Source organism: Rutidosis leptorrhynchoides, chromosome 3 (assembly GCF_046630445.1).
Source record: "Rutidosis leptorrhynchoides isolate AG116_Rl617_1_P2 chromosome 3, CSIRO_AGI_Rlap_v1, whole genome shotgun sequence".
Taxonomy (NCBI): domain Eukaryota; kingdom Viridiplantae; phylum Streptophyta; class Magnoliopsida; order Asterales; family Asteraceae; genus Rutidosis; species Rutidosis leptorrhynchoides.
The window spans coordinates 667181503-667206461 of NC_092335.1; the positions used below are offsets into that span (position 1 = coordinate 667181503).

A 24959-nucleotide genomic window follows, 5' to 3' on the forward strand; every position below is an offset into this window, starting at 1 on the left:
CAGGTGGCTCACGAGTTAATGGAATAATGTTTTTATATGTTTTTGAGCATATAATTTTGTGGTCCAAAATGAGTCTTTGTGTTTTCGAACATAATTTTTTTTATGGTTTAAAATAAATATTGTTTGCAATATTAAACCTATAATTCACTCAACATTTTTGTTGATAGTTACTCGCATGTTTTATTCTCAGGTTCATGATTGATTGTTTCCGCTGTACTTAGAGAGTCTGCATGCATATTGGCAGATTTTTATTAAACATTAAACTTTGCATTCTATTTAGGTTTTGTTACATTATGGGTGTTTTGGTTGACTTGTTTTGGGTCAACATTGGTTATTTATATATGTTGGGTTTTTCTGAACTACATATTTTGGTGAATTTCCTTTATAGGAAATCATTTTTAAATAAAGAATGCAATGTTGTTTATTAAATTCATATAGAGTTTCAATCAAGCTGTGGGACCAAGTGACGGAGCCGTTAAGGGTACTTGACAGGTCCTTTCAATACATTTAGTAGATGTCTATGTTTCCTTTCAGCCACACCATTCTGTTGAGGGGTATATGCAATAGTAGTTTGATGAGTTATACCATTAGAGTTACAAAAAACATTCATTCTAGTGTTAACAAATTCAGTTCCATTGTCACTTCTAATAACTTTAACATTACCATTAAACTGATTCTTAAAAATAGAATGTAATGTCACAAAATTCTCAAACACTTCATCTTTGGTTTTCAATAAGAAAATCCACACAGCTCTAGTATAATCATCAACTATTGTAAGAAAATATTTGTACCCCTCTTTACTTGTAACTTTATAGGGTCCCCACAAGTCAAGATGTAACAGATCTCCAAGTTTTAAACTTTTATGTTCACTTAAAGGAAAATGTTCTCTTGTTTGTTTGGCTTGATGACAAATATCACAAGGTTCAGTATTATTATGATTAGTAAATTTCAAACTATCACTTAAAATGTTCAAAACTTGACTTGCAGGATGACCTAATCTAGAATGTCAAAGTTTCATAGTGCATGAAGAAGAATTATTACTAATACCTAACACAGATTTCTTAAACAAGTATAAACCATCTTGTTCACCAATCCCCACAACTTTGTTTATCACCAAATCCCGAATAAAGCAATTTGTCCCATTAAAACCAACAAAAAGTTTATCACTCTTAGTTAACTTATTGACAGATAAAAGATTTACACAATATTCAGGAATGTATAAAACATTAAAAAGAGTTATAAAATCATTGATTTTAATATTTCCAACCTTAACAATTTTTGCATGAGTACCATTAGGATGACTAACACTAATATTCATATTGGACACATCAACACTAGCAAAAAGTTCATCATCATTGCATACCATATGTTGGTTTGCACCAGAATCAATAATCCAATTATTTTTATGATTTTCATTTTTTTAAAACATGTTATTACAAAAAAAAAAATTCAAAGTTAGAATTAAATTTACTACTATTATTCCAAAATGTGCCTGACATGTTGGAATTCAGAGAAGTAGTAGCACCATTATCTTTATCATTAATGAGACTCATCAACTTTGAAATCTGTTCAACTGTAAAAGGTGAACTACTAGCAGACTCATTAGATTTTTCAGAAACACGGTTATTATTATTTGCAGTAAACTTAGGTGCTCCTTGATTGAAAGGTTTTCTAATGTATCCAGGAGGATAACCTATAACTTCAAAACACATATCCACAGTATGTCCAATCATGCCACATTTAGTACATTTATAATTGGCATTTAAACCCCTACCCATACCAGTTTTTTTTTATTAGTATTCTTGTTATTATTATTATTAAACCTGTTAAAAGTATTAGGTTGAGTTTTAGCAACAAAAACAGAATTTTGAACTTTAGTTCCAGTTGGATGAGAAGCAAAATTTCTGTGGGACTCTTCCTTTGATATAACAGCAAAAGCTGTTTTAACACTGGGAAGAGGATCTAAGAAGATTACTTCTTATAGGCTGATAAACCTCATCAAGTCCCATAAGAAACTGCATAAGCTTCATGGCATTAGTATGATTTACAAAATCAGCATTAGCAGCACAAACACAAGCAGGTAATTTAATAAGAGCATCATATTGTTTCTACAAAGTATTCAACTTATGGTAATACTCAGATACACTGGAACCTCCTTGTGTCAAAGAATTAATCTGTTTATGTAAATTAAAAGTGACTGAACCATCAATTTTATCACAAGTTTCCTTAAGTTCTTGCCACACAGTAATAAAACTGTTAGAAAAAATTTGTCCAAGATATAATTCATCTGAAATAGATGTCAAAATCTAGGTTAAAACAACTTAATTACATCTGTCCCATTGATTAGCTAAAACATCATCTTTTTCATAATCTGATCTTTTACAAGTTCCATCAATAAAACCCTTTTTATTTTTAGTGTTTAAAGCAAGAAGCATAGCTCTGCTCCAAACAATATAATTTTTAGTTCCTTTCAACTTAATTGACACAAGAGCAGTTCCTGTAGTATCACTAGCATGCAAATATAAAGGATCACCAAAATCTAACTTATTCACTAAAGTAACAGAACTACTAACATCATCATCATCACCAGCCATGTTAATAAACACAGAAATAACAAAACAAACAAGTAATCAAGAAATCAAAAAACAAGTAAAACACAAAAGAAATCATAAAAAGAAAACAAATAGCACATAAACTGCAACAAATCCACGGTTCAGACACCTGTAAGGAAAACAAACAAACCCCCAATCGACTGGCTACTAGTCAGGCAACCCGTAAAGATGATTTACAGTTAAGTTAAATTGGTCTAGATCAATCTACGCTTGATCAGGTATTCATAGATCTCTATGATCTAGATCAAGAGTTGAGCGTAGAGATCTGGTCAGGGTAATATAAAACACGAATAAACACGAGACTCCCCTATTAGAGTGAAAACTCTAATCTGACGAAGAAACGCAGAGAAGCAATGAAGAAGAAGCAGCGGAAGACAATCAATAACCAAATCTTTAGAATCGAACAAGAAGAACAAACCCTAACCACAATTTTCCAAAATCAGGGTTTCAGAAGAACACCACAAATCAGTCAACAATCAGTTGATCGAAACACCAGTAATCAATCAGAGATCGATCCTCTCTGATACCATGAAAAGTAACACGAATCAAACACTAGAATAATCAAATCACAATAACAGTGATTTGTACTTCAATCGAATCACCCAAAAACAATACAGAAATTGCAATCTTCTTAATAAGAAGAAGATTGTTAAGATTCAATCAAACTAGAAACCAAAATTACAAGATCATAACTGATGATCACACCGCTAGTCGAGAGAAAGCAAAAACACAGAAAACAATAGAACGAATGAATGAATCGATCATCTGCAACCCTAAAAACAATGCTATATATATAAATTAAGAATGACAAGTTTAGTCCCTCTTGAATGGTCAGCTACAATCCTTGAGCACCAAGTAATTCCATATGTTCCATTCCAGTCCTCAAGTTTCTTTAGATTTATCACCAGCCATCCAAGATCATCCAACTTGATAGTTATCTACAAATACATAAAATAAACAAAGTAAAAAGGAAAAATAACAAGAATAAGATTGTTAACATAAAATAATTCATCACGTCGTTACTCTACTCAACCACCTACAGACATTCACATCGAATTTCGGTCATCACCGGAGTTCGATTGCTTCAAGTTATTGCTTTATTCGATCTAATCGAATAGATCAATTCGACGGATTGTTTTACTCCCTCGTGAATTCTCAGATTCCGATTCGGATTTGCACGATTGTCGGAGTTAAAACAATCTATCAATCACTTTTTTTTTCTTTCCAAATTTAGCACTCAAACTAAACCCCGGCATGACCGGTAAAACCCCTCTCCCCGCGGCCCCTGCACTAAGCGAAAGGCGATATAGGTGGATATTTCAGGTCATGAATAACATTGAGTGCAATGTTGCAGTCCAGCAGAGTCGAACTCCTGACCTCTCGCTAAGAGAGGCAGACCACTATCAGTTGAGCTACAACTCAATGTTTGAGTCATGTGATTTCACAATGGAATATATTGCTCTCGCTGAATGCCAATTTATTACTCTGTATCGGTTATTTTAGTCTTTATTGCTTATGTTTAGAGGTTGTGATTTAGCTGTTGGAACTCTTGATCTTTTAAGTAGTAATCTCCTCTTCTAGCTCTTGGGTAAAGAGTTTTTGTTACTAAAAATTTTATTGTTCAAAATTTTGTTTACCCATACACGTGTTTGCGAGCAAGATGCAACGGATTTAAGAAGCCGTGATGAAACGGACACTCACAAGTAAATTTTTTTAGCTCATTGTAAAGAAAAGAAAAAAAACAACTAATATTCCTCTGGAAATCTAAAATATCCATCAATTGCTTGTGGATTTGGTAAGATGAGAGTATATATTCGCTTGCTTTTTTGGAGCAATTACTTGTGGTCTTAGTCGGATTGTAATAACTTATAAGTGGCCATCCTAATCACCCTAAATTATGTATTTCCAAATAAGATATAACATTATCTTTATCCATTTTTAAATACAGTGAATAATTATTTGACATTCAGACGTAATGAACCATCATTAAGAGCTTAGTTGGACTTGAAACCCTCACAAGAAGTCTCATATTTTAAACTTCTAGTAGTCATAAAAGAGGTTGAAACAGTCACTAATAAATCCGGTTACGCTGTGTGCATCAGAGTAAAAATACTCGCTCTCCTGAATAATCTGAACAAAATAAACCGTATACATAAAAAAACATTGAGACGTAATCAACTTGAAATAAACAACATGTTTATACGTAGAACTCGATACAATCACACAAAATTAATTGAGCTACTTAAACCACCGAATTATTGGTTGAGTGATAAAAAATATCAGTTGCATCAGAGTCCGTATCCTTAAAAAAATTGGTGCAGGTTCAAATTCTAGGGTTGGAGGGGGAGTTTTCTCCAAGGTTGTGACTGTGGTATCCTTCACTCTGTGCGTGCCAAACAGTTAACCTATAGCATTTCGGGTACGCTTTGCGTGATGAATGCGAGGAGTTTCTTCCTAACGAGTATGGAGGTGGCAAATGAGAAGATTCGATGTCAAAGTTACCGTTCTAAAAAAAAAAAAATGAGCTACTCAATTGTTTTACAGCAAAGTTATAGGGGCTGATTTTAACATTTCTTATTATTACGGGGTATTTTTGTCAAAAATACAGTTTAAGAGCTGATGACCGAGTTTCAGCCCCTTCCTATATATACACACACTACCTGTTTTTCCATTTCACCGGATCACCGACTTACTTCCCACTGCCGACTACCGGAAATTGAAGTTTCGTCGGAGATATATAATACACATATTCAATTAGGTAAATATTGGAACAATGGGAGCTAGTAGCGGCACCGTCGATACTTTGATGTCTGATTTCCTCCGTAAATCCGGTGGCGTTGCCGTTATCGACGGAGGATTTGCGACGGAGCTTGAACGACACGGTGCTGACCTTAATGATCCTCTCTGGAGTGCCACGTGTCTCCTTACTTCTACTAACCTTGTTCGCCAGGTATATATATACGTATTTTTAATGCGTATATGTTTATATTTATATTTATTTATCTGTTACACGGTGCTAAACTACTGTTGGATTTCATATTTTTAAAAAGATTATTTATTAACATTAATTAATATAGATAAATAAATGAGCCTCGTGAATCAAAGAGGTTCTGATGATTCTGTTCTCTATGGCTGTGAATAGTTATAAATTATTATGGATTATATAAGTTTTTTTGTTTAGTTTTGAGCTGATTTATATCTACTTACTAATTAAGTTGCTAATTAGCAACTACATAAGTGTTAAATGTGTATTGGTGTTATACTGTTATTAATTATTAATTTTTTTTTAACTGCAAATTTTCGCATCAAATACTCTTATTTTGAACACCAATAGCTATATCCCGAATTGAAATATATAGCTTATACAATTCAGATTAGTTGATAACTTATGATTTTGTTGAATACTTTTCTAAAATGTTAAAAGCGTGCCGTTTTAGCATAACACTTCTAAGGGAGATTGTATAAGAAATTGCCATAAAAGCACAAAGAAGTATGTAGGTAGGTAGGTAGGTAGGTAATATTTGCCTTAAGTGTATGGATAAGAAGATCTTGTGTATTGTCAGCATTGCTCTAAGCCCACAGATTTAGCCCAGATGCAACTTTCCTCAGGACCATTTCTGGAACTATTTATCATAGTGATCCTATTTGTATGATATGCAGTTTGAAGCAAGTGATCTTTTTCTATTATTCCAGTATTATAAAATACGTTACTATCATTGCATTATAAGTAGACCACCTTAGTGTTCTAAGAAACTTATCGTGAATTTTTTTAATTGTATTCATAAAGGCGGTCCTACTTAATCTGTTATTCTTAATAGTGTATTCATTTGTCTCATCTTGCAGGTACACCTTGATTATCTTGAAGCTGGTGCAGATATAATAATCACAGCATCTTATCAGGTAATTAAGGCGTTCTTGTTGGTATCTATTTTTCTTTGTCTATCTCACTTATTCATTATTCCCAATTTTATGGTATTTGTACAGGCAACAATTCAAGGGTTCGAAGCTAAAGGCTTCTCTAAGGAAGAAGGTGAGGCGATGCTTAAAAAAAGTGTAGATATTGCTCGTGAGGCACGAGATGTATATTATGAAAGATGTCATGAATCTTCTACTGTTTTTACTAGTGATGGTAGAATACTCAAGCACCGGCCCATTTTAGTTGCTGCTTCAGTTGGTAGCTACGGGGCTTATCTGGCTGATGGTTCCGAATATAGGTAATATTAGGTTATAATTTAACTCTACTTCACATGAAATTTTTCTGTCATTCGAATATTTATGATGATCTTAATATGTATTATTTTGAAATTATATTCCTTGTTTTATCATCATCATCATGATCATGATTTTTAAAAGAAGTTCACAACTATTCGTTGGTAAAAATCATCATACAGATTACAGAACAAGTATGTCAATTTAAAGATGATCGACTCCTGTTAGTTTTATTAAGGTGCAATTACATGTGTTTGATTGTGTTTATGCTCAACAATTGTCTATCATCTTATAGTGGGGACTATGGTGACGCAATGAATCTGGAGTTCTTGAAAAGTTTTCATCGAAGAAGAGTTCAAGTTTTAGCTGAATCAGGTGCTGACCTAATCGCATTTGAAACAGTGCCAAACAAGCTTGAAGCACAGGTATAGAAAATTATCTTTGTATTTTTTATACATATTTTTTTTTATGGTGAAATTAGGGAGAATCGGTACGGTTAGGATTTTGTATAGACGCTTCTGAAATAGAGGAATACTAACAACACTCAAACTTTTTAAGTGTTCTTGTATGATATATCTGCACGTGTGTTATTACTATCTATAGTTGAAGATTGTTATTGATACTATATAAGTACTTAAACAGGCTTATGCTGAGCTTCTCGAAGAAGGCATAATAAACATTCCCGCGTGGTTTTCTTTTAACTCTAAAGACGGTGTAAATGTTGTCAGTGGTGATTCCTTGACTGAATGTGCTAAAATTGCCGATTCATGCCCAAAAGTTGTTGCTGTAGGAATCAACTGTACACCTCCTAGATTTATCAGTGGTTTAATTCAGTCCATAAAAAAGGTATTTGTCTAATCTTTCTCTGCTTCAGTTTCTTTAATGATAAGACTAAATACTTATATAACTTATATCTATACACCATAGTGATCTATTCGAACGTATCTTTCAGGTGACAACTAAACCGATACTCATATATCCAAATAGTGGTGAAACTTATGATGCTGAAATAAAGCAGTGGGTGGTAAGTACTTTCTCTTTTCCATTAATAGTCTTTTGAATGTAATGAATTGAAACTTTACTCTAATAGAACTATGAATTATTAGTAATACTAATAATGAATGTATCATATGAATTGTATACATTGATATGTTTTGTTCCAGAAAAACACTGGAGTCGCAGATGTGGACTTTGTTTCGTACGTGAATACATGGTGCGAGATAGGAGCATCGCTCGTAGGTGGTTGTTGCAGAACCACTCCAAATACAATCAGGGCTATCTGTAGAACTCTCCCAAACAGATCTTCCATGCCATAATCACCACAAATAAAGAGCTTCAAAAAATTATGTCCGGATTATATTATAGTAATCGAAGAAAGGTAATGAGGTATTCACTTGTAACTTCAATATGAGCAAGCAGCTTTCTAGTAAGCCACTGTGGCTTTGTTACAAATGTACTTTCCGTTGTAAACGAATGATCTAAAGTCATTAATACTACAACTACTTTATTATGTCACGTTTGGTTATTATATGTTACTCTATAATTATAAACATTCGAGATGTCAGCTGTTAAAAAGAATTATCGGACCGAGATCATAGGTTAATCACACAATGCGGTTCGATTCGGTCATGTTCAAATGTTCAGTATTTCAATGAAGTTAAGCGAACCAGAGTGCTCTTATATGCGCAAGAGGTTGTATATCACTCGATTTCTAAGAAACATTTCCATCCATTTCCATTTGCATCTTAAATCGAAGTTCATAGTGTACACACTCTACAGTTCCTATTGTACAAAATCTAAATATCCATCAGTTTACTGGGTACATGACCGATTAGTATCATTGTTCGTTGACATAAATATGCGGATAGTACCTGTTATTTGTCCGAATTTGCGAATATAGTCCCTGAACTTTTCTTTTTTCACCAGTAGGCCTCATGGTTTTCAATTTTTGCGTTAATAGTCCCCTTCTGACATCGTTAAATTTCTCCGTTAATTAAATCCAGTTATAAAGTTATTTGCCAGGCTAAGGGTACTTTCATCTTTTATGTTTTTCTTCACCAATGGTTCACAAACCCTAATCAAACCTCATAGAATTCTTCAAAGTTCCTTTATTAAATCACCTAAAGCACCAATATCTATAAAATTATACCCAAGATAACTAAGATTCACATGACATTTTTTCTATTTTTGTCTGAACTGAAGTTTTAAGGAGTACTATAATTTTGAAACAAAACGTTCACATCTACCCACCTTTTCCCATCTCATTTTAAACCTCAAACAAAAGATTAAAAGATGATTTACACACATGTGCATAGTATGTGATGGGGTTTGACGAAAAAATTTAACGATCGTCAGATAAAGAGACTATACACGCAAAAATTATAAACCACGGGGACTACACATGCAAAAAAAAGTTTTGATACTATATCCGCAAGTTAGTGTACATCACAAGGACTATCCGTGTAATTATGTCTTGTTCGTTAACTGTTACGAAATCAGTAGACGTGTACTGTATCCATTTTGTGTACCAAATGCAAACTAAACCGAATGGTAATGCATAAGAAGATCCAGTTTAGGTTCAACTTTTTGTCTATACCACATCTGATCCTAGGTTTGGAGGTCCCTAAGAACGGCAATACTACGATACTACGAAAGATGCAAAAGCATCATGAGCTGTAATTTTCACAAGTTCAGAAATTACAACGAACATGCTATTACAAGACAAGAAGCCTATAGCTAATAGCATATTTCAAGAACTCAAAGAGTCTACAAACCACACAAAATTGGTAAAATCAAGCATCAAAACCCGAGTAAACACCATTTTCCCTCAACAATCTCTTCTCTTCTTCAACATAGCTTTTTCCCCTACTAGCTTGCCCCATATCTCTTTTCCTTTTTTCCTTTTGTGCAAAAGAAAGGTTTTTCTCTCTCTGCGTTCGAGCATGTGTCAACTGTTCTCCTTCAAGTAATGCGGCTCTTGTTTTTTGACGTTCTTGGTAACTTTCTTCAGGTTCGTTTGCTCCACGGGTTTCCTTGCCTGTAGACCAAGACCAATCACGGTCCTTGTCGTCTTCTTTTGGTGGTGGGACTTTTAAAACAGATAGTCCGCCTTTATAGCCGTGTTGACTTAATGCTGCAAAGTCAATACCTTTACTCTTCCTCTTTGCAGATTCAACTGCATGAATGCAAGTCAAAGAGTCAAGTCAGACGTGGAAAATCTCTTGTAAATTTATTATTTAAATGAATAATATTTAAGTGTCGGCGGGTTTGAGTTGACAAGGACTTTTCTATATATAATTAATATTTAATGTCAAATGCGATTACAAAAACTACATCATTACAATATTAATCTATTATTTAACAAAAAAAAATATATATATTTGTGTGTGAAATGTACACTTTGGTTTTGACTTTTAGCTTGGTTAACCCATCAGAGATAACATACTTAACCCATTTGAAAGTAAATGGGCCGAAATTACCACCTTTTCTGTAATTTTTAGAGAGTTAAACACCGAAACACAGAATAATTCCATTATAGTGGTATACATGCAATAGTAAATGAAGTTATTATGAAGCTTTAGAGGGACCCGGAAATGGTTAAAAGTATGCTTTACCTTTAGATTTGGAAGATTTACCAGAGCTGATCTTTTTGTCATTCTTTGGAATTTGATCATTATCGGAAGCATCGGAATTAGCACTTGAAGACTCATCAGATGAATCATCATCACTCCATGGCATTGTTCTTTTCATGATTTATTAGCTGTAAGACATACGATACTCATGAACATTTCCATCATTACTAATTTGCTAATTCAAACAGACAAATAATGATTATCATTAAGCTCAAACAACTCGTTCTCAAACACTCATCTTGTCAAACTTGTTCAGGCTTTCTTAGTCACCAATATAAACTTTCAAAATTTTATATGAAAGTGAGGATGAATACAGTAAAAATTTATCTATCAGGCTTTCATACCCATCTATATGCTAAATACGTATTAAATCCCGTTTCCAGATTCATTGGTGATTCACAGTGTACAGGTGAGATACAATCTACAGTTTTTATGTCTGAAGTCTGAACATTATTATCTGAAGACCGAGTTTTAGTAACGTATATTAATATTAATATTATACTTGTATATGACTATGAATTTATGAACCCCATATAGAACCTTTAACTATGTGTGAAACCAATCACATTTGCTAATCCATTGCAGTTTCATGGAATTCGACACACTACTCATTTATAATTTTTCAGGTTCAAACAATCAGATATTGTGAAGCTATCTCAGACTTCTATCAAATGACAATTTGCTCATCACTGCAATCTCTGTAATATCATACTCTATTATCCGACCAGTAACTCAGTAACTACCATATAATACAGTTGTAGATGTCTATAACAATAATCAACGTGTAAACTTACTCATTTAGCATGAAGTAACGTGTATGATTTTAACAAATTTTCAGTGGCGGACCCAATTTTCAATTGAGAGTAGATTAGGGTTTCTTTCACGACTGGTTATTTCAATGGGCCTAGTTCCTACAATCAGTAAAACATAAGGAGGATATAAATATGCTTACAGGGATCAGATAGACGGAAGTAAGGGCTTGTAGTTAAGCCTGTCGTCGGTCACCGGAATTTAGAGGACTAATCGGTCCGATGAAAATTGACAATTGTATCAGGTTGCGTCGACTTTATTTCCTGGTACGGATAATAATAATAAAATCTTCGTGCAAATGAGCTGACTTGACTATATTACAAAATACAAACCATCAAAAAAATAAAGACGGAAAACGACCCGAAAACATAATATAATAAGTTACGGTTTGAATAACAGAAAAAAACTATCTTTCGAGTAACGAAACACAGTTTATAAAATTAATATGGGTTTTGTTAATTATCGAAAAGGATCATATGTTCAATTTTTGCCCAAAAAATTATGAGTTAAAAAAAAAAGCAATGAAAGTAATATTGTCAAGTTCATTTAATGACCGTTAGTTAAATTTAGTTATTGCTCATTTTTACTTAACACGTAGTTCCGGAACCTTATTAAAAAATAAAAAGATAATATAAAAAAAGTAATAATAACAAATCAAAAATAACAAAAATGTAGCATTTATTGAAATTTTAATGTCATAATTACAATTTATTTATCTTTTTTTTTGACGAAAAAATATAAATATATATAAATAGATCATAAAGATCTGACAGAATACATAATTATGCAGATTTGATGATCAGTATTTCGTGACCCTACATACAATCAGAGCTTACAAACATTAAAAGATAAAATTATGAATCGTATTGAAGTCTAACAATCACCAGTTCACCACTACATAAAGATAAAACGGGAGAAGCTAAAAAACAAACAAGCTACAACCTTAACTAGATCCGGACCTATCGATATACAACCCCCAAGCCCGACCAAGCTCAGGAAAGACCTCCCGATCCACCTCCTCACCAACCCGTCACAAAGAGTAGCACCCGATCATCAGCAAACCAGGAGCCTTGTCCACCGGAAAACCCAAGAAAACCAACCCTGAGACCAGCAAACCGAAGAAGAGCCCTGATTAATAGACTGTGACGCCTCGTACAAAATCAACGTGTACGGATCATCAACAACAGGGTCTTTACACGGTTACAACACTATATGCTGTTTTAAAACAAGTTTTGCATTCATGAAAAGGTAACGTTTTTACCAACGTCAGATGTTTTACAAAAGATGACGTCTTTACCAACGTCAAATGTTTTACAAGGATAACGTGCTTCTACGAATAGAAAGCATTAACATAAGTACGTGACACAAAGGTCATTACAAAACCATTGTTCAAATGTAACATAAGTTGTGAATGCAAAGTAAAAGTTCCATGATTGAGACATCTCTAAACAATGCAGTGGAAGTCTAACACAGCGAGTCTGTAACAGCAAGTCTATGACACCAAGACTATAACAGCAAGTCTAACAGCGGAAGCAACAACGTCTAAGCACCTGAGAAATACATGCTTAAAAAGTCAACACGAATGTTGGTGAGCTATAGTTTGTTTGTAATCAGCAATGTAATGTAGACCACGAGATTTCGTATTCAAATCAGTATCTCAAATCCGTATGATAAAGTATATGCTTATCTGTGGGCACCCGGTAACTAATTTAACGAAAAATAAATATCACCCCCTAAAAGTACACTTGGCGAGTGCGTATGTTCTCGAAGTATTAGACACCTGTTAAATGCTAGCGCGACTAGCCCGAGTGGGGATGTCAAACCCTATGGATCCATATCTAAGATTCGCGTCTACCGTTCAAAAACCAATTGTTAAACGTTACCGAGCTAAGGGGAATCTTTGTGCCGTTATGTCACCCACACATATATAAAGTTTAAGTACTCGTGTCTAGTATGTAAAACATAAAAAGCGCATGTATTCTCAGTCCCAAAAATAGTAAAGTAGAAAGGGAGCTATAACTCACAGTGAATGTGCGGTAAAATCGATACTAAAATGTAAGCAAGTAGTAAGTCGGTCCAAACAAGTAAGCTGGTCGATCCAAAAGGTCCTCAACCTAAGTCAATGGTTAATAAGTCAGTAAATTATCCCAAAAGGTTTAAAAGTACGTAAGTAAAGTCCTAAGCATCATCATCGTCATCATCATTCGTAAAAGATAAAGTAAGTTTTCAACAAGAATAGAGATCAAAACAAAAGGCTGACTTCGATCAGCTGCTACGACCTCTATGCAAACTGAAAAGATGCTTGGTCAGTGGCCAAGGCTCCGTATGTGAGTCCTCTTACCGTTTTCCAATTTTCAGATCCTAACTCGATGTCGTTTGACCGTGGCGACGGTTTAAGCGCGAGTAGGTCAGAATTTTCAGCACGTCGTTACAAAGGCGTAGTGATTTTCGGAAGGCTATAAATCCTAAACCGTATATCGGATTTAGGTGAGTCTTAAACGAAAAGTCATCTACTAAAACCGAACTATCTGAAAATCAACTTTCCAGAAGTCTCAGGAGGCTGATCATACCCTGAAAAACAGAAAACAATGCTCCAATGGGTTTCTTGGTGTTTGATGCTCATCACGGTTCTCATCCTTGATGCGTATAAGCCTCAAGTGTGCAACTCTTTGATGTTTTAGCATCACTTTGGCCAAGTTTCAACCATCAACACACTATGTCAAGACTAAGGAGAAATACAACTCACTTAAGAGTTTTAGATGGATGATGAACCAAGGTTACATCATGTTCTTAGTCTCAACACAAATACAAGTTCTAAAATTTAAAGCTACAAACTTTGATTCAAATCAAGCAAGACCTTATGTCACATAACTTAGATCAAACAAAGTAATAAAACCCTAAGCAAGAAAGTTTGGATCCCTTAACAATAATTATGAGATTTCAAAGCTAGAAAGCTTGAATCTTTTATGTCCTTGAAGATCTTTAAAGCAAAAAGCTAGATCTTCAAGTTTCATGAAGATCATAAACACAAGTTTTGATCTTTTAACAAAAATAAAGTGATCTTAAGCTACAAAACTTAGATCCAACAAAGTAATGAAGATTCAAAGCTAGAAAGCTTGAATCTTTTATGTTCTTGAAGATCTTTAAAGCAAAAAACTAGATCTTCAAGTTTCATGAAGATCATAATTACAAGTTTTGATCTTTTAACAAAAACAAAATAATCTTAAGCTATAAAGCTTAGATCCATCAAAGTAATAAAGATCCAAAGCTAGAAAGCTTGAATCTTTCATCTTCTTGAAGGATTCAAATCAAAGTTTGAATCTACAAGATATAACAAGATCAAAAAGCTAAAAAGCTTGATCTCATGATGATGATGATGATGATGATGATGATGATGATGATGTCGTGATTAAGAAGAGAAGAAGAAGAAGAAGAAAATTTATGAACTTACAATTTTAGTGTGAGAAAGACTAGAGAGAAAATTAGAGAGCAAGTGTGTGTAAAATGAGAATGAGATCAAGTGTGAAATGAAAGAATAAGGTTTGTATTTATAGTGGTGGAGGTGGTTGTTGTGTCTCCAAAACCGTAGGCCAAGGGGGGACAAGGGGGACAACTGTTTTGCACTTTGCATGGTGGTGGTCTAAAGGTGTTGCTTGTTGTTGGGATCCCATGCAACATGTGTAGTAATGGCTAACAAAAATGCTAGTATGTTGGCTCATCTTAATGGGTTTTTGTCTTACATCTTAATGGACCATAAATCCATTAAAGTTGGGCTAATTTAATGGTCCATTAATTAGAGTAGGGTGGGCCTAAGTCCACTAAGGTAAAAAATCCATTAAGACTAACTAGTGCACATTAGTAAATTACTAAGCGTAATTAAGCAACCAATAAGCCAAGTAATTGTCATTAGAAAATAACAATTAGTTTTACGTAGTCATAATATTCCCATTACGACAAAAGTTTAACGTGTACAAAGTACATAGCTCGTTCTAAACGTTAAATGACACTAACAGTCATAGAAGCATTCGGAGATCAAGTTAAGTGATTAAGCACTTAATAACACGCTGTAAGGTATTAACGAAAGTAATTCATCATGAATAAAGATCCCAGAGCATAAACTAGCTCAGTACGTACATATACGCAGATTCGTGAAAGTATAGAGCACAAAAATATAAGTCGAAAAAGTCGGGTCGTTACATAGACAAAACCACCGAAAGGGCGATTGAAAAGCCCTTGAGAGACCACACTTGTAAACCTCATTTTTTTCAAAATCGACACCGATGGCAACAACATCGTAACAACCCGAACCGAAAATGACGACATGGTAAGTGGAGCGAGATAGAACCAAACCTACAAGCAAACGACCAAACCCACCCTAAAAAGTCACAAACTTCCGGCAGCCGAAATTTCGGCAGGAATTCTGACCACCATAGCCCAGACTCCAGACGAAGTAGACCAGCAGCAACCACAAGGCTATAAATCACCATTTTTAAAGAATAAAAAGGAGAAGAAAGTCAAAAAAGGGTACGACTCCAAGAACCAACCAAAAGTCGCTGGAAAAATTCTCCGGCATCCTTAGATCTGCCGGCTGAAAAAGTATACGACGACTTACCAAACAAAACGAAGCACGCCCACGAAAAACGTAGATCTCGCAAGACATCGTCGCCCGTGAATCGAGGTGAAGAAATGTAAGGCCAAACCCGAAAAAATCCCACCCAAAGAAAACGAAAAGAGGAAGCTTACCCAAAGAAAAAACCGAACATAGAATGCGAATCATCCGTCACCTGCGCCGGATTCCGAATAAGGAGAAGATGCCCGGAAAACCTCGAATCTTCGGAGATGAGCGTCGGGGATGACAGATTCAAGAGAAACGGGAAAAAAAACGTAAAATGCAAGGTCATCGGACCTCAGGTGAGATGACGGAGGCCGAGAGGGAGAAGACCGCCAGAGTTAGAAACCAACCGAAGATGTAGAAAGGGAGATGATGACAAAAAAGGATGAAGCAAGCAAGTTAGTAATTACTCGATCAATGATTTCATTAATTTTGTTGTGAAAAAAGGAAGAAGATTACAATTTGCTTATTTAGAATTGCAACTAATCTTAAAATTTTTTAAAATAGGAAAATAAAAATTATTGTCTTTTTGTAATTTCAATAAATGCTACATTTAACCTATAACAACAAAACTCATGTTACGTACGATTATTGGTAGAGTTTTAACGACAACAGACGTATGTTCTTCCACATGACCATATATAACACGGAAAAGAACAAACCTTTAAGGTTTACCAAATTCTAAAACCATCAAACTTTGTAGGATTCTAAAATAGTATGAAATCAGGTTTAAGGTTTTGTTTGTACTATAATAGTTAAATAGTTACTGTACAATAAATAATAAATGTTGAAGTTATATGTACAGAAAATGGTTACTATACTATAATATAATAATGTAATACCTTTTACCCTTTGGTAGATTGTAAATAAATTAAGAAGCCATGAAGTTCATTGATTTGTTATCAATTCTACTGGCAAATGGTCCTTCAATTCATGGTTTGAGTAAATTATTAGGTTTATGTAACATCTCACCTGCTCATATTTAATCTCATTATCATTTTCCACCATCTCAAATTCCATATTTATAGTTTCCACATAGTGACATAGGCAAGGATAATGGTTGTTGCTTGCTTGTATGATTAATGCTATAATTGTGATTTAAACTATACTAGGTTGTCTATTAGATTCTAAATAACGGCAATTCTTAAAAATTACGGAGTAAATTATAGTTCGAAGGGTAGAAAAGCTTCTCCAACTAGCAAGTAAGAGATCGATGGTTCGGCTTGCTCGTGGTTTGGTTATTTCCAGATTGATTTTGAGCAAAGTTAATGAGCTAAAAGCGACTAAACTAAGATTATCTAGACATTCAAACTTTCGGTACTATATGGTATTGCTACCGGCAAACCGATACCAGTATCGAGCCGGTACCAATATCGTTAATTCGGTATGATATTTGGGAAATGATTTGATCTTTCTCGATATCGGTACTATGTAGTTCGGTACGGTAGGTACCAATAACATCTTTAATAAACACTATGTTAGGATATTTTGGGCATGGACGATTCTACATGAGAGGGGGCGGGGTACGGCGACCCATTAGTCTGCTTTTTTTTATATACAAAAAGATCTTCAAATTTTGTAGGACCCCTCATATATTCATGATTTATAGTTTTTTTTTAAAGTAAACGACCACTAAGGTATCCTTTAAATACCTTTAAATATAATTAGTCTTGAAAAAAAATCAGGATTCCTTTAAGTACTTCTAATTCTAGATTCGCCACTGATTGTGGGTCTACTGTCGTTTTTTGTAGTAACGTGAGTGTTGTTTACTTGTCTACTAATCTGTTACAACATGAGCGTACAAAACATATTGAGATTGATTTACACTATGTTAGGGAACACATAGCTATCGGCCATGTCCTTGTGGTTCAGTTCCCTCAGCCTGCCAAAGACATCTTTATTAAAGGACTACCGTCATAGCTATTTCTAGATTTCTGATCCAATCTCAACCTCCTCCTACTATGACTGCATAGATATGTTAAATATAGACGATGATCAATAGTTTAGGTGTTTGTATTAATATGTATAGTATATGGGCTATATTAATCCTATATTACTCCTGTATACTAATTGTGGTCCAAAATTTTGGTCGTTTTTGCCATTTCCAACTTTTCAAACGACAATCAACAAAAAACTTACAAAATTGCCCTAAAAATATGGTTTAATATACAACTTCTTCAGGGGTATAACATGTAAAATTATTATTTTATTTAAAAAACTTTAAACAAACTCCACCCAAATTTTTAACGGACCGTATCTTCCCGCTCACCGCGAGTTAATTTTTCCGACACTACCGTTCAATTCGAAATAATTTTACAAACACAACGGAACTAACTATACGCGAAACGGACACTTTTTAAAAATCATTAAACGTTTCGGGCTATTTTTCATACATATATACACATATAATAAACAATCCAAACTAACTACATCATATCGATGATTTCGTCCCCCTTTTTTATTCGGTTTTCTGGTGTTAAAAACGCTTAGGCCATTAGGTACATTATGTACCAATCACGTGCATCCAAACACACCCGCATCAACGCGTTTTTAATTTTGTAAATACATAACGCTACGTTAAATATGAATATGCAACCTGAAAGACCCCACCGCATCGCACGGGCCTATCTTACTAGTTATACGCTAAATGTGGTGGGTTTTTGTGTCGTTTGAGCCAACCCACACCTTTCAACGACAACAACCAAAGTTATAAAACTGTCCCTCAAACAATGTTAACTTTGTCAATTTTTCAGAGGTAAATAATGTAAAATTATTATTTTTATTAAAAAAATTTAAACAAACTTCACCCAAATTTTTAACGGCTCATATCTTCTCGCTCGCCACATGTTAAATTTTTTCGACACCACCGTTCAACTCGAAATAATTTTACGAACACAATACAACTAACTATACGCGAAACAGGCGTTTCTTAAAAACCGCTAAATATTTCGGACTATCTTTCATACATATAAATACAGGTATAGTAAACAACCAAAATTAAGCGATTTTTCTGGCGTTAAAAACGTGCATGCCATTAGGTATACTAGGTACTAACCATATGCATCCAAAAACACCTGTCACAACGCGTTTTTAATCCTATAAATACAAAACGCTACGTTAAATATGAATATTCGTCCCGGAAGGTCCCGCCCAGAGGCGATTCTATGTATAGACCCGTGGGGTCACGGGACACCGCTAGTTTGAAAATTTTTAGTAGAAAATACTCTCTAAATTGTATAGGACACCACTAAATTTAAATGTTTGACCCCGTATATTTTTCAAATCTATAGTTTTTCTTTGAATTGTATAAGACATCACTAAATTATACTACTCGGACCCTCCTTTTTGAAGGTAAACTATCACTAAAATAGCAATCTAATATAATCGGTACTAAAAAAAATTCAGGACCCCATTTATGTTAGGAATTTATGGACCCAACAACGACCACCAATCGAAGGATTGTGATCCCACAAACGACAAACGGACAGAATAACAACAAGAAAAGTAAACGACACAAGATATTACGTGGTTATATGCAATCAGTGTGATTGATTTAGTCCACGGCCAACTAGAGAGCTTTTTTTTTATTAATTTTTCGTGCTTAGGATTACAGATTACAATAGGTATATTTATAGTGCTAATCAAAATTAGGAAACAATCTAATAACTTGCTGGCTACGCACATCATAGCGTTTCGCGACACTTTGTCGCGTTCTGCGACAAACTACATCAAAACGCGACCATGTTGATCAAAACGCGATAACATTGAGTCCAAATCCCTGCAACATTTGTCGCGTATCAGCCGCCTGTGTCGCGTTCCATTGTGTCGCGTATCGCGACAGACCACACCCAAACGCGACAAGTACCAGTTTCTTCATTTTGATCTTCTTTGCACATCCAACAATCTCCCACTTAAATGAGAGCAAAACCCAGAAATCTCGTCAACCCCAAAACTAACCATTTCAACCAAGAACGTCAAACCACCTCTCATACCGCAAATCAAACATGGGACACGCAAACTCAACATCGCTGGAAGAGCAGACTTTCGATACAAGGTCTTCAACACTACTTGTCGAAATCAATACCAATAACCCTTAGAACTCTCTATGTCGTACCCCGTCCTAATCCATCTGGACGAATACATTACAATTGGTTACATCGCGAGGTACTTGACCTCTTTATGATACATTTTACAAACATTGCATTCGTTTTTAAAAGATAAACCTTCTTTACATCGAAAGTAGACGGCATGCATACCATTTCATAATATATCCAACTATAATTGACTTAATAATAATCTTGATGAACTCAATGACTCGAATGCAACGTCTTTTGAAATATGTCATGAATGACTCCAAGTAATGTCTCTAAAATGAGCAAATGCACAGTGGAAGATTTCTTTCATACCTGAGAATAAACATGCTTTCAAGTGTCAACCAAAAGGTTGGTGAGTTCATAGGTTTATCGTAAACAATAAAATTCATCATTTTAATAGACCACAAGATTTAAATACAGTACACCTATCTCGTGTACAAAACCATATTTCGTAATGCTTAGCAGAGTAGGTTTGTATCCTTTTCTCCCCAGTAGGTTGCCTCGCAATTTTTAATATCTTTCATAAACATAATCTCATATCAGGCATTTCTCTGACTGGGGCTCGTTAGTGCCCATAGATCTATCTTTAGGATTCGCGTCAATTAGGAGCTCGGTTTCCTAATTCTTAGATTACCAGACTATAAAGGGATGATATCCGGTGTAGTCATAATAACTCATTCGTTGAATGTTTTTAAGTACTTGTGTCTATTTCGTCAAAACATTTATAAAAGTTGCGCATGTATTCTCAGTCCCAAAAATATATTGTAAAAGAGTAAAAAGAGAATCAAATGAACTCACCATACTGTATTTTATATTAAAAATACATATGACGACATTAAACAAGTGTAGGGTTCGCCTTGGATTCACGAACCTATATCAATTGTGTTTCTATTAAAACATATAATAAAAATCTCATAATTTCATTTATTAATATATATTATTTATATATATTTCGTAGTTATATAAGATTTATACTAGATTCTATTTAAAAACATATACTTTATTTTATATCTTAAATTACATGTTATATATATATTTTGTATATGTAATTAAAGTGATTAATATAGTTATATTAATATCTATATATATTTAGTATTATATTATAAATACCTAATTTGTTGTATATAAGTTATTATATAAGAAATGTTAATATGTTTTATATATAGTTATATGGAATATTAATATAATTATAGTATATGTAATAACTATGTTTTATGTACAAAATATTTATTTGTTTAAAAATGATAGTTTTGATATTAATGGTTTAATAATAATAATAATAATAATAATAATAATAATAATAATAATAATAATAATAATAATAATAATAGTGATAATAATAATGATAATAATAATACTAACTTTTACAAAAGTGATACTAATACTAATATTAATGATACTAAAACTAGTTTGTGTTATTTTTGTAGTAATGATAATAATGATATTCCTAATCATAATAATACCTATATCAATATCACTAATACTAATAATAATAACACTAATAATGTTTAATGATGTTACTTATGATAATAATATTAATATTATTCATAATTGTAATTATATTTATAATAATAACTAACATCTATTTTAGCATTACTATTAATAACAATTCTAATACTTGTAATAATAATAATAATAACTTGTATTATGATAGTAATAATAATGATTATCTTAACAATAATAACAATAATAATAATAATAATAATAATAATAATAATAATAATAATAATAAAAAACATAATAATAATAACAACTAATAGTAATAATAATAGGATAAAAAAATAAAAGTGTATACCCCTTTTATAGCTTTTTCCAAAAAGAATTTCCCTGAGCAAGACTCGAACTTGCAACCTCTCGCTAACACACAAGTACCCAATACCACTCTTCTGTCTTTGATTTTCCGAAATTATTAGAACCCAAATCTAAATAACCCGTTTTCTGTTTACCTTCATCATTTCCCAAAATTAAATCAACCAAAGACGTTTACCATACTAACAACCAAAACACAAGCCCAACATGTTTTCAGTTTAGCAAGCCCAATTATCAAAATTATGTAGCCCAATTCTAATTGAATTGTTATATGTATACGTCCGATCAATTAACCAAAAGGGTTTCGGCTTATCTTCATCTTTTCAGCTTCGATCACATCATAACCACCACTGTATCATCATCAATTCTTGTGTTTCATGTTCACTGCATCATCATCATCATCGATCCATCAACAAGATTATCATCATAATCGTATCATCATCTTCCTTATATCATCATCGTTCTTATCATTATCCTTGACTCGCCTTCCACTGTTCATCTTCACCATCATCACTGAGTTACGATTGCCATCCTTTTCTCATCGTGACATCATCATTGTTGCTGTAACATTCTCTTCATCGTAATATCCTCCACCATTATTGTTCGAACAGAAAGCAACAGTGTTTATGCATTGCCATCGATCTTCATCATCACGTATCTCATGATAATCATTATCACCGTTATGTGAGTGTGTTGAGTCACAAAATACAACAGTTATAGCAGCAGCCATGCTATTCTCTTCGATGAAAATAGAACCCAGAACTGTAGCGATCTTGATTGGACAGAACTGTTCCAGCAGCTGTGTTGTAGTGGTAACGGGTGGGTGTGGTGTACTATCGAAACAGAAAGAAGAAGTTATTTAGCAGCAGTTTGTTCACGATGAATTGTGGTGGCGAGTAGTCGATGGCCAGGAAAAACATAAACGAAATCAGAAGTGGGTGCGGTGAGGGTGGTTGTAATGGTAATGTTGGAGATGATGGTTTACGATGGTTGTATGGTTGGGTTGTGGGTTTCGGTGGTTAACCAAAATGGAACAGGAACAGAATATATGTAGTAACAATGATTTATCATGTTCACGATCAATGAAGGAGAGAGAGGGAGGAGAGAGAGAGAGAGGTGAAGGTTGTTCATGGTGGTTATGGTGAAGTGGGTTCTCGAAGAAGAAGGTGAAGAAAGGTGGATGGCTTCGTTTGGTAGTGACTGAAGATGGTGATGTATTGCCGGAGGTGGTGTTGGCTTGGTGGTGTAAGGTGGAGGATGGGGCACGAGATTTGTTAAGGAGATGTTGGTTAGTAATATATGCATATGGTAGTGTGTATACATTTATATGTCTATGTATGTGTGTATGCATTTAGATAATGCAAATGGTGGAAAACAACTTGCAACACAGTAAAATAGATTCATAAATCAAATATCACGGATGTAGTAGTTTAAAGTATTAATATAATATTAATAATAATTAATAATTAATAATAATAAATAATATACTAATAATCAAAGAAATATAAACGTGTAAATTGTTAGCCGTCGTCTACTATTTCATTTACGGACTGAAATTCGTGCTCCGTTGATAATCAGTGGCGGATAAAAGTGTTCAGAAAAATCCCATATTTTTAAATTAACGATAATTATTTATTTTGGTCATTATGGTATAAAATTCGATCATAAATTATTAAATAAAAAATTACATCAATTGTCCCTCTAATTTAAGGGTGAAATATAAAAAGTGTTGAAATTTACTAATTAGCTTCTAAATATATTTTTAATAAACCTAAAATTTATATAGCTCATTTTCGGATCACCGTTTATTTTAAAATTACATTAGTTTGAATTTAAATTGCTTAATATCAATCGAAACATCAAACGAGTATTACAATCATTTAATATTTATTTTTAATATACTTTATTTATATATAGAGATATATTTTAAATAATAATTATTATAATATCCTATTTTTATTTTATTAATTTTTAATAACGACGATATATAATACTTCAAATTATATTTTGAATTATTATTTATTTATACATACACACATATCTATTTATGATTAATTGTTCGTGAATCGTCGAGAGCATTCGAAGGTCAAATGAATGTATTAAACACAGTACAAAGTTTTTAAGATTTCACCATTACAGACTCTGCTTATCATGTCGAAATAATACAAAGATTAAGTTTATATTTGGTCGGAAATTTCTGAGTCATCATACTCTAGTTGACGTCTTCTTTCATCAAGTAACAAGAAGACCAGTTGAGACTATGCAAAACTTCAACTTCCCGATCGTAACCACCTTAGTACACATATCAGCAGAATTCTCCGTACCAGGAATTTTCTTAACAACTAAGTACCATCTTTAATAAGTTCGCTAATTTTATGATACCTTAGCTTTATGTGTTCCGTACGACCATGAAACACCAGGTTCTTCACCAAATGAATAGCACTTTGATTATCACATTTCAAGACATAATCTTGTTGAAGTCGTCCCAACTCAATCATAAAATTCTTCAGCCATACAAGTTCTTTGCATGCTCTGCTGCTGCCATGTACTCAGCCTCCGGTGTTGACAGCGCAACACAACTTTGAAATTTGGACATTCAACTGACCGCCATCTTACCAACCATGAAAACGTACCCCGTAGTGCTTCTACCCGAATCGTCACAACCACCCAAATCAGCATCAACGTACCCTTTCAAAATGGAATCACCTTTAGTGAATTGCAACCCCATTTTAGAAGTACCTTTCAAGTAGCGCAAAAGCCACTTTATACCGTCCCAATGCTCTTTACCCGGATTCGACATAAACTGACTCACAACTCCCACTGCATAAGCTTTGTCGGGTCTTGAACAAATAATTGCGTACATAATACTACCCACTGTCGACGCATACGGAATTTGAGCCATCTCCTCTTTGTCTACTTTCGTTGTAGGTGCTTGACTTTTCATTAACTTTAAAGTACCGCCTAAAGGCACGGATCTTGCCTTTGAATCACCCGTGTTGAACCGCTCTAAGACATTATCGATATACTTAGTTTGAGACAAAGTTAAAGTACCTTCAACCCGATTCCTTTCAATACTCATTCCGAGTATCCGTTTAGCAACCCCTAAGTCTTTCATCTCGAACGTGTGAGACAACTTTCTCTTCAACATGTTGATCTCTAACATGTCCGAACCTGCAATCAA

General features: G+C 33.8%; 2 protein-coding genes across 2 annotated transcripts; one reads left to right on the forward strand and one right to left on the reverse strand.

Moving 5' to 3' along the window:
* The first annotated feature begins 5288 nt into the window (after positions 1-5288).
* LOC139899302 (homocysteine S-methyltransferase 2-like) lies at positions 5289-8336 on the forward strand. Its single transcript, XM_071882129.1, has 7 exons — positions 5289-5562; positions 6456-6512; positions 6597-6826; positions 7117-7246; positions 7464-7667; positions 7774-7845; positions 7985-8336. Exons 1-7 carry the CDS (start codon positions 5386-5388, stop codon positions 8135-8137), a joined length of 1023 nt encoding a protein of 340 aa, XP_071738230.1. The 5' UTR covers positions 5289-5385; the 3' UTR covers positions 8138-8336.
* Positions 8337-9403: 1067 nt separating this feature from the next.
* LOC139899303 (uncharacterized) lies at positions 9404-11548 on the reverse strand. Its single transcript, XM_071882130.1, has 3 exons — positions 11406-11548; positions 10436-10581; positions 9404-9996 (listed from the first exon to the last, which is right to left on the reverse strand). Exons 2-3 carry the CDS (start codon positions 10569-10571, stop codon positions 9614-9616), a joined length of 519 nt encoding a protein of 172 aa, XP_071738231.1. The 5' UTR covers positions 10572-10581; positions 11406-11548; the 3' UTR covers positions 9404-9613.
* Positions 11549-24959: the final 13411 nt, after the last annotated feature.

Excerpts from the sequence above, each read along its gene's own strand:
- LOC139899302 (XM_071882129.1), top strand. The coding sequence starts at position 5,386 with ATGGGAGCTAGTAGCGGCACCGTCGATACTTTGATGTCTGATTTCCTC. Across the intron at positions 6,513-6,596 it reads TAATCACAGCATCTTATCAG|GCAACAATTCAAGGGTTCGA; the intron begins GTAATTAAGGCG and ends GTATTTGTACAG. Across the intron at positions 7,668-7,773 it reads TAATTCAGTCCATAAAAAAG|GTGACAACTAAACCGATACT; the intron begins GTATTTGTCTAA and ends CGTATCTTTCAG.
- LOC139899303 (XM_071882130.1), bottom strand. The coding sequence starts at position 10,571 with ATGAAAAGAACAATGCCATGGAGTGATGATGATTCATCTGATGAGTCT. Across the intron at positions 9,997-10,435 it reads TAAATCTTCCAAATCTAAAG|TTGAATCTGCAAAGAGGAAG; the intron begins GTAAAGCATACT and ends GCATTCATGCAG.